At 43.5% G+C, this 14,788-nt stretch overlaps 3 protein-coding genes across 3 annotated transcripts; 1 reads left to right on the forward strand and 2 right to left on the reverse strand.

Annotated features, from left to right (window-relative positions):
• Positions 1-1,895: 1,895 nt before the first annotated feature.
• On the reverse strand, positions 1,896-4,307 carry s100z (S100 calcium binding protein Z). The gene is made up of 3 exons (XM_026297618.1): positions 4,176-4,307; positions 3,900-4,072; positions 1,896-2,051 (listed from the first exon to the last, which is right to left on the reverse strand). Exons 2-3 carry the CDS (start codon positions 4,038-4,040, stop codon positions 1,896-1,898), a joined length of 297 nt encoding a protein of 98 aa, XP_026153403.1. The 5' UTR covers positions 4,041-4,072; positions 4,176-4,307.
• Positions 4,308-8,317: 4,010 nt separating this feature from the next.
• Positions 8,318-9,217, forward strand: ch25hl2 (cholesterol 25-hydroxylase like 2). The gene has a single exon (XM_026298020.1). It carries the CDS (start codon positions 8,318-8,320, stop codon positions 9,215-9,217), a length of 900 nt encoding a protein of 299 aa, XP_026153805.1.
• Positions 9,218-12,359: 3,142 nt separating this feature from the next.
• Positions 12,360-14,693, reverse strand: f2rl1.2 (coagulation factor II (thrombin) receptor-like 1, tandem duplicate 2). The gene is made up of 2 exons (XM_026296679.1): positions 14,488-14,693; positions 12,360-13,900 (listed from the first exon to the last, which is right to left on the reverse strand). The coding sequence occupies exons 1-2, from the start codon at positions 14,564-14,566 to the stop codon at positions 12,813-12,815; spliced, it is 1,167 nt and encodes a 388-aa protein (XP_026152464.1). The 5' UTR covers positions 14,567-14,693; the 3' UTR covers positions 12,360-12,812.
• Positions 14,694-14,788: the final 95 nt, after the last annotated feature.

The raw sequence follows: 14,788 nt of genomic DNA on the forward strand, positions 1-14,788 counted from the left end.
AAAATTTGAACAAAAAACATAATTACTGCATGGCATCTTCCTACAGGAGATAGGGTGATTATCCTGCTCGATTACAGCCAATCACAGACAAATTGCATTGTAACAGTGAGGACCATCTGCTCGCATAAAAGCATCACACTTGCCGCTGTGTTTTGTTTCAGTAATTTTCCTCCACGTCACAGCTGAGAATGTCACTGCAAATGAACTGTCTGGTTGGGTATTTTGGGACAAGGGGCATACAGAGGAAACCCTTAGAAAATACAGCTTCAGTCTACACTTTTGTCCTCCCCAAGGTGAGAGCATCAGCATTTCTGCTGGAGGGGAACACGTGTCGGTGCGATTGGCCGATGCTGCTGGACCCAGGTGGTCGATGTGTAGTGGGATCACCGTGTGTCACGCTACACGGTCGCTTTCCAAACGCAAAGCTTCTCTCACTCTCTCTGAGATGTCCAGTAAGAGAAAGCTGAAACATGTATGGTTTCACTTTAACACATGCATAGCTGTACAGAGCAAATTCACTCAAGTGCTATGCTGTAAATAGAAATTATTTTGAGTTACTTTGCTCATTTTCATTTTGATGCCACTCCAGTCCAGTTTTATCCTGCTCCAGCTCTTATCTTTAGTTATTTTACATTCATACAGTGGTGAGTTTCGTAACATCTAACTGGGGCCCATTGTCTCAGGTTTCAGATGTCTCTTAGTTGTTAGAAGTTCCTTCGAAAGGAAACTTCCTTTGTGGTTTTATTTCAATATGCTCCAAGATGCCAAATTATCTAATATTTTACAAAACATTCAAGGGGACTTGGATGATGCACCGCAGCTAATTAAAATGAAAAACTAGCTTAGCCTCCACTGCTACAACGCTTCTACACTTCTAACAATATCATATACTTGTATATACTTGGGATTGTGTGTTTTTTAGATGCTGTATTGGTACTTGGTGTATAATCTGAATTCTCCATGCATCACTACACGTACATTACAAAACACAGTGTATGCTAATACGTCCGCATCTGCACCTGGTAAATAATGAGCCAAGAAAAGTCACATGATCCAGCTTCCTCAGGACAAAGTGCTTTTCATGTATCACACCTTTATTTACTTTTTTATCATGTCAGCCAATAGCTGTGAATCTTCTTCCATATCAGCTGTGCCATTGAAAGACAATGCTCAAAGTCAAATTGGTTGTCAGAATTTAATGTTAGTTATTAGTTATGTGGTAAATACATGTGGAGAGGAGAATAAAAACTAAATCTGATGCTAATTTCTGATGCAACACAAATTTAAAAGCATAAAATCTTAGAGAAACATCACTGAGCATCAATCCAAGATGCATTTTACCTTGACTCTAACTTTGCGTGAACACGTTGGGGAATGTTTTTCTCTTTGGGGAGCAGAGTCCTGACAGCAAAACTGACAATTCCCACAAATTTAACATGTGATATTCAAAATCAAGGACGACGGAGAGTCGCAGCTGGGACGTCTGCTGGGCCAAAAAGTGAAAGGAAGTGATTACAGAGGGTTTGCAGACACATTTTTAAATGACAAAGCTGTCTTTTTGTTAAAGGTGAAGGCCACTGCATTAATTGGCAGTAATGACGTGCTAAATTTTCTTATGTCTTTCACTGAAAAACCTTTAGTTTTTACTGGGACTGCACCAAACTGCACAATGACAACACCACATAGTTTCTATTCACTAACTAGAAGCTCACTGAGATCACAACGTCACTGTTAAACAGCTCCAGGCTGAAAGTTTTTGAAGTACGTTCATAAATATAAATATTACATTCACAAGCCTAAACCCTGGGAAATGCTAATCATCACTCAGCTCCTGGGACGTTTGACGTGATGACATTTTTAAAAGTTGAACTGTCCAACTGGTTTTCTACAGGCGTCTACTTGGATTTCTTCTGCTGCTCTTGGAAGAAGTCGTTGCAGGCCACGGTCAGAGCGGCCACCAACACAACAAACTCATTGAAATCCACCTCGTTGTCTTTGTTGGAGTCCAGGTCATTCATGATTTTCTCCACCAGCATTGGATCCTTCTGAGACTGGAAACCAAACACAAACAATATAAAATATTTCTACATCATTGCATCTTTTATTCTGTAACCTGGACTTGTACGTCAATAACTGTTCAGATCCTTGTCTGAGCAATTAAAAAGCAGACGTAGCAAATACAGCGTGTGGGCAGGATGACTAACACCTGTGCTCTTGTTTTTAATGAAACTTAATATTGACTGAAGGAAAAGCTGCAACGCGTGTCCAGTGGCGAGCAGAGCGATGTTGCTGCTAAATGACCCGTGAGCTGCTGCCGATCACACATGACATTTATTAGTTTACTCACTTCCTCCAGGCTTGAGAAACAAGACATGAGTCTCCCTTCTCACCTTCTGACCTGTGAGGCAGCAGTGATCTTTATGTAGTGGTGCTCATTAAAGCCAACATTTCAGCAAAGGTTGAAATTAAAATCACTGCTTAAAAGCACTGCTGCATTGTCTGGGTAGTTTTGGTTTAGAGCGGTAAAAGAAGATTTGGGCAGAGAGTCAAAGTTTCTTTATATGCAGCTTAAAACAAAAGACAAACAGGGTAATTCAGGAATCAGAACTTGGACTAAATCTGACTTTCATGCTTTGTCCTTTTTAGAAAAAAATAGTGAAATAAATAAAACAAATACCTGAAATAACTAAAATAACAATAATAGATTTAAGATTATTTCAATGCCTGATGTTTGGTCTTTTACGGCAAAATCAAAATCAAAGATTTACTGAAAAAAATTTAAATAAGAGGAAAATTAATTAATAAGAAACAATAAATAACTCCCCCCCCCCAATTTAATTTAAAAGCACATTTAATAGACCAAACTCAAATTTTAACATTTAATTCTCAACATTTATACACAGTTATATGAATATTTGTCAAACTGTTCCATGTAGTTGAGATTATTACTCACGTAAATCAAATAAATTAGTACTAAACTGTAAAATGGGCTAAAACAAGACGACCAACCCTAAATGAAGGAGCAGTTTCATTTAATTAGAAATGTAAATACAAAGTATGTTTAAAACTAACAGTGACGCGGCTGCAGACATGGCCCGTCCATGCTGCTTCCCTTCACTCTGCCGCCTTGTTTTCAGCCTAAACTAAAAAATAAACAGTTCATGCAGTAATCTGTGAAGCCTTGGTTTGTCAGAGTTTTCCTTTGCAGGCTGAATACTAATCTCACCGGAGCTGCGTCTGTTCTCAGAGGTGACTACAGCCTAGGGGGACGTGGTGACATCATGGGGGTGTCTATATTTGGAGGCGATATGGGCCAATGATGATGATGATGAGGATGATGTGTGAGCACCTGAGGCTTCCCATCCACATCAGTGAGGACAAGAAGCAAAGAGAAAGAAATATCTGTCTGAAGGCATCGGAGGTCTCAGGCCTCGACCTTTCTGATGACATACTGGGCTCCACCATTTGAAATCTCAGGCTTGTACGGGCTGTTATCGCACAGACTCAGGGGCTGGGGCTTATCTCCAGCAACCTTATCTATCTCCTCCTCCACAGCCTTTATTTCCCACAATGCTATGAAGTGAGAGCCACTTTGACAGCGCGATAGCAATCAATGTGAAAACGATTTCCCAGAACAAGGTCAGGGTGCTCTTTCTTAAACTGTCTGGAAACAGGGTGAGCTGATCCAGGCAACAGCAAAGCCTCCTACAAGCTGCTGAAGATCCTTAAGGAGTATTTTACCATAACTACTACTGCTCATTATGGATTATTTGAGGAAACACATGGAGATGTAAACTCACACTTGAGTGCTGACAGTGGGAAAGGTCACTACTCCAAAGTTAGCAAACATTTATAGATGAAACATACAGTGAAGTTAGGAAAAAATGACCCTACATTACCGTGAGGAAGTCAGTGAGCTCACTGTTCAGGAGCTGCTTCAACTCGCCCTTGTTGAGCTTGTATTTGTCTCCATCATTTCCAGAGTAGTTGTAGAAAACTGTTATGAGGGCATCCATGGCACCTTCCAGTTGGCTTGGCATTCTGCTAGGAGGATCAAGATTCTTGCAGCTTCCTGAAAAGAAGAATATTTTACACATTTCATCAAACTGAATTATCCTCCTAGGAGTAAATAACAGAGCGATGTATCAGTGTGTCAGTGGGGGATGAGACCTTACCTGGTTAGAGTCCCGTACAGATGTGATGAGAGACGCTGCGGCAGAGCTTGTTTATTAGGAAACGAGGAGCAGCTACGTGGGCCATCCTCTATCTCTGTGGTGGTAATTAATTCCACAGGTGAGACTCCCATGGTAACTGTCTTCCTTTCCAGGTTTTAATCAATGCTGATAAGTGAAAAACAACACATGTATTGTACCAGTGTAACCCTGCAGCCCCTGGGGGGGGGGGGGTGTTCATCACACCCTGAGCCATGCATGGGCCTTCACTCGTGGTTTAATGCATCACCCGAAATGACTCCAGCCTGCTGCAACACTGCATCAGCCATTTCACAGAGGTCTCACCAATCCTAAAGGCACAATCCGCAGATATTTTTGTCTTTTAATAATCTGAGCTAAATGTTTATCCATGTGCATGACCCTTGAAAACACTGTGCTTGCAGCAGCCACGTCCTGCTGATTAATGAGAACCAGCAAAAATATAAATCTGATGTATTTTTTTTGTGTGTGTGTGTTTCCACTGAAATGTTTCTGACGTGCTGCAGTATTACACCTAAAGGCTGTTCTGAGCCATATTGTACTTTTTACACCACCACACACATTTTAGATATTAAAAAAATAAGTCTCGTAGTGACTTTGTTGTTCTGCAGTCATGTCTCCTGTCACATTGTATATTTTACTTTTAGCAGCAGCAGCGTTTGTCATTTCTCATTTTGTGTCCCTCTCACACATGATTGTCCCTCCTCTGTCAGTGTGTCAGTGGAAAAAACGCTCCAAAGACAACACCTGAGGGATGTTAGTTGTTAGATACGCCTGAACTTTTCTTCCACCACCATCGAGAAAAGAACTTTCCATTTATTAAGGGGATGAAGCCGATTCCCTCGCAGCTGCTAACAGTAAATGATGCACGGGAAGGTGACCCATGAAAGCCCAAACACAAAGCGACAGCTCAACAAACAGTGAAATGTTTATGAACAAAACAGAATCCGCATGGCACAGTATACCAGATTTGTGTCTCTTACCTACATGATGTGTGGTCCGCTCCCGTACCCTCAGGTCCTCTGCAACATCAACGCTGTCGCTGTCCCTACAAAGACAACAGGAGGTGATGGCTAAACTTTTAAATGTCTGCAATACAGAGACGGTGGCTCAGGAAACATTAACATATTCAGATTCAGTGCTACTGCATTACAATGAGTACTGATTGTGTATTTTAAATGTAACTCCTAGACAATATGTCCAGTTCTGCAGGTTCTTGTCTCATTGATTGTCTCTGATGTGCAGGACTGGCCTCTGACCGACTGTATTCTCAGGTTTTTTCACTGCTGTTTTCTGCACCGGTCTCACTGCAGCCTCTGGTCCTCCAGACTTTCAGAGACCTGTTGGACTGGATGTAGATCTGCGCCTGTTGATGTTTCCTAACATGCTGCTGCTCCTCAAGGTGCAAGTCCCTCATATCGTCAAGTGGAGTTGTGGGTAGAACATGCCAACGCTCAGGCTTCAGCTGCTTTCACTCCTGATCACCCATAAAAACATTTTCAAACGTGTACAGTGTATTTGCAAACAAACTTATTTCTTCCCTGCTGCACAATCTTCACTCTTCATGAGCAAACTCCACCTGCTGAGGACTATTACAAACACCAAGGTTAAAGTGTGAGTTTCAAACAGATGTGCAAACACTTTAAAACTGCTCCTGTGAACAATTTGATGTTTTACAGCACATTGTGCTCAAACATCAAATATCAGCTGTTCTCAACCACTTAGTGTTCATTAACTGCCTGTACACACAAATGAAGTGCAGCTTTGCGACAGAAACAAGACTCTCGCCGTGTAAACAGCCGCAGGAGGATTCCCCACTGCCTGTACTTCAGCTTTAAGCAGCTTAGTCTCTCAAATAAATAAATAAAGAGACGATGTTTAACATTGTCCTCTGAATGTTTCATGGTGGCGTGTTATCGGTTTAGTTGAGTACGATCCACCGCTTTGCTTTATCTAGTTTATATTTGTTTAATCTGATGTTTTCATGTGTGGGCCCCTTCAAGATTAGGCCGACTAAACAACCAATCAAAGCACTGTATGTGTTAACGTTGGGGTCCCGATTTATTTGTTTCTTCTGCAGCAAAGCAAAGTGCATTAGCTGTTTACTGTCCAGATGGAGAGTCAGGCCAGTGTTTGTTAGGCACAGCTCAGTGGATGTGTGCCCTCCCTCAGGAGTGAAGGGAGGAGATTCACACCTTGTCATGTCTCGTCAGACAGCCGGTGGTGCACATTAGTGACGTGGTGAAATACTGAGCTCTGCTTCTCATCTATTTTACCTCACTTGTATGGAAAGTGGTCTCGTCTGTGATTCTACCCACTCCAACACCTGATTAATGTGACACTCAAGTGACTTTTTCCCATCATTTTTTAATAAAAGGGCCAGCAGCCATGCTATATTTCTTTAACGGGTCAATCGTCTGGATCTGACGAGTCTGTGGCCAGAGCTTGGACCTCAAGCTAATAATTATTTTTGACTTCTGTGACTTTCACAGTTCTGTTCCTGGGGTTTGACTGGATATCAAGGTCCCACAGGAAACACTGAGCCTGAGGCCATTTTCAATACAAGTCTCCAGACAGTGTGCAGTATTCAGTTCAGTCTCACCGCATGTTGTCAACGAGTCACTGAACTCTGGATTCACACAGACCTTTACCACTGTGGATCATGGTCTGCTTACATATTTTAAATGAATGAGACACTCCTGTTGTTACCAGTGTGATTTAATATCTCCAGTATAATCACATTCACCTGTTGGTATTCAAAACAGACCTGAAGTCAGTACATCGACTGTACCAACCATCCAGACTGCCCAGAAGAAGCTGTAGCACCGACACTGCTGCCTTAGCATCAGTCAACCTGCCTACAGCCTGCAAAACTATCTTTCAAATCCTCCTTGATTTGTCTCCATTCATTGTTTTGTTTCAGGGTGTCACTGTATTTGTGCATCTTAGGTGAAGACTTGATTGTTACTGCCCTCTCCTGGCTGATCGGTGCTATTGCAACACCCATCAAACCTTCTGCTCTCTGTTTGGGGAGCATGCTGTTGATGTTAATCTGCACTATTAGAGGCTGGATATGTGTTTTTAATGCTTTACATGTTATTCTGTCATGCACATCCTGTTTCTGTTCTTACTCATGTTCTTTGGGACATTTGTGCTTTTCCACAAAACATAAATCGTCACAAACCGTATACCGACTCTTAATCAACATAACTGTCTGGATATATACATGTATATAATATACATGTGGCTGTTTTTGATGCATTTTAATGAAAAGTATAAAGAGCAGAAAAACATTAGTTTGTGTCTGAGTAAGAAGCACATGGTCTCACATGACATTTATCAAAACCTCTGCTCTCTACAGAATTATTAAGTCGCACCATGGAAACAAAAAGCTGTGGTAGTTCAGTTTTCAAAAAGGAAATATTTTTCTGTCAACAACCTCAAACTGAGCAATGGACCGACAACAATCCAGCATCAGAAAGGAAGCGCTTTTGAATTCATGTCTCATCTGACAGCTTCCCTATGATTAATTACTCTGGGCTCATGGTGCGTGTCTGTATGTGTTTAGCACATGTCTGAGCCGAGCATGAGCGAGGCAGTGAGCACTAACACGTCTCCGTGAATATATCATTTTCATTAGCATGCATTTTTTTGTTTCTATTAACAGTTATAAGACCCCCCTCACTCCCTCCCTCCCCTTGTGTTTTGTGACAAAGTAAAATTCACAAGTAAACGGAAGCTCTCGCTCCATGATTTGGGTCAAAAATGAGAGCTGCAGTGGCCCGGCTCCTGAGTCCTGGCTGGGGTCCTTGTGCCCATGAAAAAGGGCCTTCACAGAGCGCCTTCTTTTAAAATGCAGAGGATGGGGGTGGGGGGGGGGGGGGGGGGAGGGTGGAGGTGGGGCTTGACTATACATAAGAGGCTAAGACAGGCTGCCAGTCCAATTTGGCACCACATCACCAGACAATTTGCTGTTGCTTAACCTAAATGAGCAAGCTGATTGGATCTTTCCACTCATTTAGAGTCTCCTTATCCTCTCCTGAGGCTTGTTAGAAAAGAATCCTCTTGGATCTACCCTCTTTCAGCAGAGAAACGCCACATTAGGGATGAGCACAGGCAGGTTACTCAGAACTGAGGCTTTATCCTGGATGTCGGATGTAGACAACGTGACAGGGGGCCAGTCCCAGGACTTGGTCCTGCAGCCTGCATGGGACTACCTCCACCAGAACCATCACGACCTCCTGAGGAGCCCTCTGTTCCCTGTGGTCCTCTCTGTCACCACCTACTTCTTCCTGGTTGGTGTTTATACCGTGCTGGACCTGCTGGCTCCCACCTGGCCCTGCATAAACCGTTACAAGGTCCACCCTGACAAACCTGTCACCTGGCCAAACATCTGGACTACCCTGGGCGTCACCATCTACAACCACCTGCTGTACATCTTTCCTGCTGCAGTGGCCCAGTGGCTTTGGAGGCCTCCCACCCCTCTGCCCCGTGAAGCACCCACTCTCTGGAGCTTCTTCCTGGGCATCCTGGGCTGCATGGTAGTCTTTGACTTCCAGTATTACCTCTGGCACCTACTACACCACCGGGTTCCCTGGTTGTACCGCACCTTCCATGCTGTGCACCACCAGTACAAAGAGACTTTCAGCCTGGTCACCCAGTACCTGTCTGGCTGGGAGTTATTCAGCGTGGGATTCTGGGCTACAGTGGACCCTATCCTGCTCCAGTGCCACTGCCTCACAGCATGGGCCTTCATGGTCTTCAACGTCTATGTGTCCACTGAGGACCACTGCGGCTATGACTTCCCTTGGGCCCTGCATAACCTGGTGCCCTTTGGCATCTGGGGTGGTGCACCCAAGCATGATGCTCACCACCAGCGGCCCGGCACCAACTTCGCCCCATTCTTCTCTCACTGGGACTGGCTGGCAGGCACCCATACAGTGCCAAATCCCTCCAGCAAAGCTTCCGCGGGAGAGCCAGACGAGATAAAAGGGAGAAAAGACTAACGGGCTTGAATTAGTCTCTCACTGACTCTGTCTCTTTTACTGAAACTGCCTCTTTGTACCTGCTCTCATTCCAATACTGTTTTTCTCTCTGCTCGCCTGCAGACCAGTTTCTCTCCCTCCAGTCTCTTTGCTTGTGTTTTCTCTCTAAGTTTACAGTGATGATGCTGTTTCGATATCTGCCACTGCTTCCTAACAGAACCTGGATGCTCCTCATAGTTTAGGAGCTGGTTATCACTAACATTTCTTGACTGTCTGGTAAGTTGTTGAGAAAAACGATCTTTTAAGTTTGTTTGGTGTGTGACGATAGTGTAGATCCTCCTGTACTGTTGTGCTACGTGCATTTCTCTCTCTCTCGTTCAGAGAGATTTTCCATTTATGTTATTGTTATTTTGTCTCCATGTTGTTCTCAGGTCAGTTTCTATACGTGTGTAATAGTTTTGTGCTGCCTTGAAAAATAAAAGTTAAAAAAAAGTCAAGCCACTTACTTCAGACCTGTTTTGTGATATTTCGGTAAGTAGCTGTTGTTTAGTTTTTGCCGACGGTACATGGTGTGATCTGTCAGAGCAATTACACACACGTTAGCACGTACATTCTCCCTCTCTCCCTCCTCACTCACACGCATGAATAGCAGTCTTTTAGCTGCATCCCAGTATGATGCGTGGGTGCAATACTAATCTATCATCCTCTGTTGCTCTTACTGGTTGATCTCTTAATTAAACTATCAAAAAAAGAGAGAGAGTGATCTTTGTGATGCAAAGGCTTCAAATGTGAAAAATAAAAAATGAAATGTTTAGAGGAAATTTGCACATTCACACCAGCAGAGAGCTCAAACTGTGATTATTGTGAGTCAGACCCTTCCCACAGAAAACTAACTAACTAAAAACTAAAACATGAAGTTGCACTGAGTCAAATAAGCTGTTATTCAAATAATGCTGGTCACTCCGCTATTACAGACACTTCAGTTTTATTTGCATGTGTTTTTACCTAAACTTCATCAAATGAACCAGCAGAGGTCACTCTTAGTCCCAACACAGGCAGCAACATTTTCAAACTGAAAAGCTGCTTATTTTGAAATTAAAGCCTGGTGGATAAACACATACACACATTTTCAGTTGTGTAGTGACATATAATCATGTCGCACAGAAAAAAACATTGATGCAGTGAGTCAGTGCAGCTGCTTTAGACCAGCTCTCTCTCTTTTGTTACTTACTGGGTAACGATACTTGCAGAACTGGTTTGGCCTGTTTCTAATATACAAGGCAAATGCAACAGGAACAGGTCATGTTTATTTTGGAAACACAGAATATACACAGCATAACAGCCTGTGTGCCTTTGTTAAAACGTTGCTAGTAGTAGACTTGTAATTATGAATTAAATATCTTCAAACACATAGCTGCTAATGACAGGTTTGTAATGGACATGCGTCAGTGAGCTGTCATTTATATAGAAGTAGGACAAAGTTCAGGTTATGCTGCATCTATTTCTGTGTGCAGTGATTTTCCCTGTGGTCTACCAGCACCAATAAACTCATTGCACTAATAAATCCAACTGCTGCAGCAGGTCCAATCAGTGCAAACACTGCAGATTATCTACTATTTGCTAATGGTTTTCGATCTGTCCAGGTGAGAGCCCTCAGTCTCAATATCCCCATTCAACCGACCGTTTCATCCAAAAATCAGTGTGAACCAACACACTGTGCTGGGCCTAAACGCTAGAAGCCCTAAAAAAAAATCTAAATTTAAAATGCAGCAGACAAATGAGATATAATCTGATTAATAAAGAGACTGTGGGACCTGTTTACATTCTTCAGATTAAACAGATACATATTGATGTGGATTACATTATTGCAGATAAGAAAGTGGTTTCAATATTTTCTTTTAACTCTAGGTATGAGCCTTATCCCACAGCATCTTGGTCCCTAACAATGAAAGCATTTCCATTCTTCTCACACCAGCGCTGCCTCTGGTCCCGTCACATCACAAAGCTGCAGACACACGTTTGCTGTGCTGAGTAGAAAACTTCCTGTGTTTGTCAGTGATGCAGGTTTTAAAAATCCTGTTTTTCTTGCATGCAAAGTCACTCACAGTCATAAACTCTGCTACAGGAAGTACACCTGTACCTGTGTAGGTCATGACATACATTCCCAACTTTTACTAATCCGAACCAAATTCTAAGCATGGATATTTATTAGAGTAGTTGTCTCTCAGAAGATTCAGAAGAACTCCCTTCTTTTGATAGTATATTTTCAGAAATGATCTAGCTTGATCTTTATCATTTCTCTGTGCTCTGGTCACAAGTTGTAACCTGGTCCTGTTTGAAAGAGGCGATGCAAACGTCACCCTGGCCAGGGAGCGGCTCTGTCATGTGAGAGGAAAATATTCTACTCAAATTGGTGACAAAGGGTAACACGACTCTCCACAACAATCATTGACTTCCGCAACCAGTCATTAAACAGGAAGCCATTGCAACCACGGCCTGTGATTGAGTGTGTGTGTGTCTATACCTGGGGGAGGGTGATGACTCTGGGTGGGATTATTGCTTGAATCATTCACTCCTTCACTCCTTATCTGGACATATAAACCAAGACCAGTCAATTTAGTTCACAATAAGCCTTTGACACTAAGGATTTAAAGATGTATTACCATAACTCAGAATAAATGAGGTGCATGTTGATTAGTAAAAGTTTTAATTTGTGACTCTGAAAGGAGGGACAGTCACAAACTCACTGCAGTGTAGCAATAAAAAAAAAAACTGACTCATGACCCGTAAAGTGAGCTGTGTCAGGCCTCTCTGAAACCTGGTCTGGCGCAGAAACCAGCTGGAGGGGGACCAGCTAAGGTAAACCTCAAGACCTGTCCCATCACGCCCAGAGACATTCTTCCACCGTCTCACTCAGACGGCCTCTTCTGCCTGTACTGTCAGAAAACACATCAGCAGCATATGTGTTTAATAAAAAACCAGCTCCAACTGCAACACATTCCACAAACGCTTAACATTTCCAGACGTCACGGAGGATACGTGACGAAAAGTCTCCACTACGTCCTGTTCCAAGCTGCACGTTGAAAATTAAGCCAGTGACTCAGTCGACACAGGACTTTAACCGGTTACACAACAGTACTGAAGAGTTTTCACAGACACTGCATTGTTTTTATAATTTATTTAGGAAACTGTAACAATCTGACAAACAGACGAACAGCTGAACACAGGTGGGACAAATAAAAGGACAAACAAGAAGTAAAACCAAACACACCCTAGCGGCTTCAGCTGAGACACCTCAGAGTAAACCGGTCAGAACAGCTTGTGCAGCCAAGAGGAATCAGTGTCCTATATTTCACATTTACACGTAAGAAAAACAATATATACATATACACACATACATATGTTTTAAATTTGACACTATCACATAATGAACGCACACATAGCTTCACATTTAGAGTTCACGTTTGGACACTGAGGCTGCCAAGCGGTTTCTGGTGGGTCTTATGTCCGTTATTGCAAACCCAAATCCCGGGTCCCGGTGCCACGTGGCGCCGTGAGACGCAGCGTTAACAGTTCATCGGTGCAAGGCATGAAGCGTGTTATCTCTGATACCTCGCTAACAGCTACTGGTCTGTGTGTTCCCGCTCTCCGACACGTACGACTTGCTCTTCTTGGAGTATTTCATGGAACTGAATGAAACTCTCATTCTCTCCACAGCCCTGTTGCTCCTGCACAGGAACGTGTTCTTCACCTGGTTTCTGAAGTCCTCAGACACAAAGTAGTAGATGAAAGGGTCCAGGCAGCTGTTGAGACTGGCCAGACATAATGTGGAGATGTAGAAGCTGTAACCGTTATCTCTGTACCCATCTTTCAGCAGAGAATAATGCACCACCAGCATGATGTTGCTGGGAATGAAACACACCAGGAACGTCACCAGGACAGTCACAATCAACAACACGACTTTCAGTCGGTTCTTTGACGCCGTACTTTCCTCCATGTTCCCCAGAGCCCTGAGTAAGAAAATATAGGCCACGATGATCACTAGACAGGGGACGAGGAACACGACCAGAGCCATGAGGATGAAGTAGTAGAAGGGGAGCCAGATGGAGGAGTAAGGGTCCAGGGGGTCGTGTATGATGTTGACGTCGTGGCAGGTGGTTATGTTGGGGTCTTTGAGTTTGGCGGTGTGGTCATACAGGAACAGAGGAGTGCTGGTGAGCAAGATGAAAACCCAGATGGCCACACAGACGCCAATAGCCACTTTGTTGTTCTTCCTCTGCTGGGACAGAGGGTGCGCCACGACCCAGTACCGCTGCACGCTGAGGCAGGCGATGAACAGCACAGAGCAGTACATGTTCCCGTAGAAGAAGCCCACGAGGACTTTGCACAGCGGCTCGCCGTAGGTCCAGTTGTTGCCGTTTAAGTGGTAGGCAATTTTTAGGGGTATCCAGATGACAAAAAGCAGGTCAGCCAGGGCCAGGTTGGCCATGTAGATGGACGAGGGGTGCTTCTTCTTGGTCCGGTACAGGAACACCCAGAGGGCCATGCCATTGGCAGGAAGTCCCACCACAAATACGATTATGTAGATGATGGGGAGGAAGACTGTGGTGAGTCCACTCTTCAGTGTGTGTGATGTGGCTGGATCCACAGCTACTTGTCCTGATTTGTCGGGCTCTAAGACCCCGAAGAACCCACGAGTTTTACCTACAACAAAAACACAAAATCAAATACAACTGACACAACCGGTTGATTCTTCAAACAGGTTACAGGACTGAGTATTATCTGCCGCTTCTGACAAAACTAAGTTTTATTAATATCTCTAAGACTCAGACAGACTGGAAAACGTCGCATTGGGCTGTTTGTTACTATCTGACCCTTTTTAAAATGTTATAAAATAAATGAATGGCAGATGTGCAGAAACATGAGTTGGATCTACAATAAAAATCATTAATTTCACCTCAAATAGAAAAAAAACACAGATCAGAACAACTATCCCCTTCAATATCTGTATAATCCAAGTTACGCATTGTGCAAAGTAATTCCACATTAAGTGTATCTGCCTACATTTCCCGACACACCCATCTTCCTGCTGTGGGAGCTGCCCGAGGCATATTTACCAAGGTTAAACACCGTCGAAACTCGCTCTAACTGTCATAGCGTTTTAAAACACGCAGGTTAAAGTACTTTTGTTAGTATAATAAATATTCTCTTGGCATGAGACTAATTGTGCGTCATCTGCTCGGTAAATTAACGGCCTGACACCCTGAACACAGAAGAAAGTCTGCCCTTACCCCTTGTGCCGTTTGTGGCGGTTGTGGCGGAGAAGCAGCAGAAAACGAAGAGCAGCGATAATAACCGAGTTAAATCCATGTCCAGACGATTTCGACGGTCTCAGATGTGCGTTACTGTTCACCGACTCCCTCCAACTACACCTTAAATCTCAGAGAACACCTGGAAGGAACCACCCCGAGACTACCTGCTTGTGCGATTGCGTCATTGTTGGCCCCGCCCACCAGGTACAGGTGACTGTGCCACCTGTGGTTTCTACTGAGCCCACAGCAGAAACAACACTCCAACATAAACAAATAATGG

Source organism: Mastacembelus armatus, chromosome 12, assembly GCF_900324485.2.
Source record: "Mastacembelus armatus chromosome 12, fMasArm1.2, whole genome shotgun sequence".
NCBI lineage: Eukaryota > Metazoa > Chordata > Actinopteri > Synbranchiformes > Mastacembelidae > Mastacembelus > Mastacembelus armatus.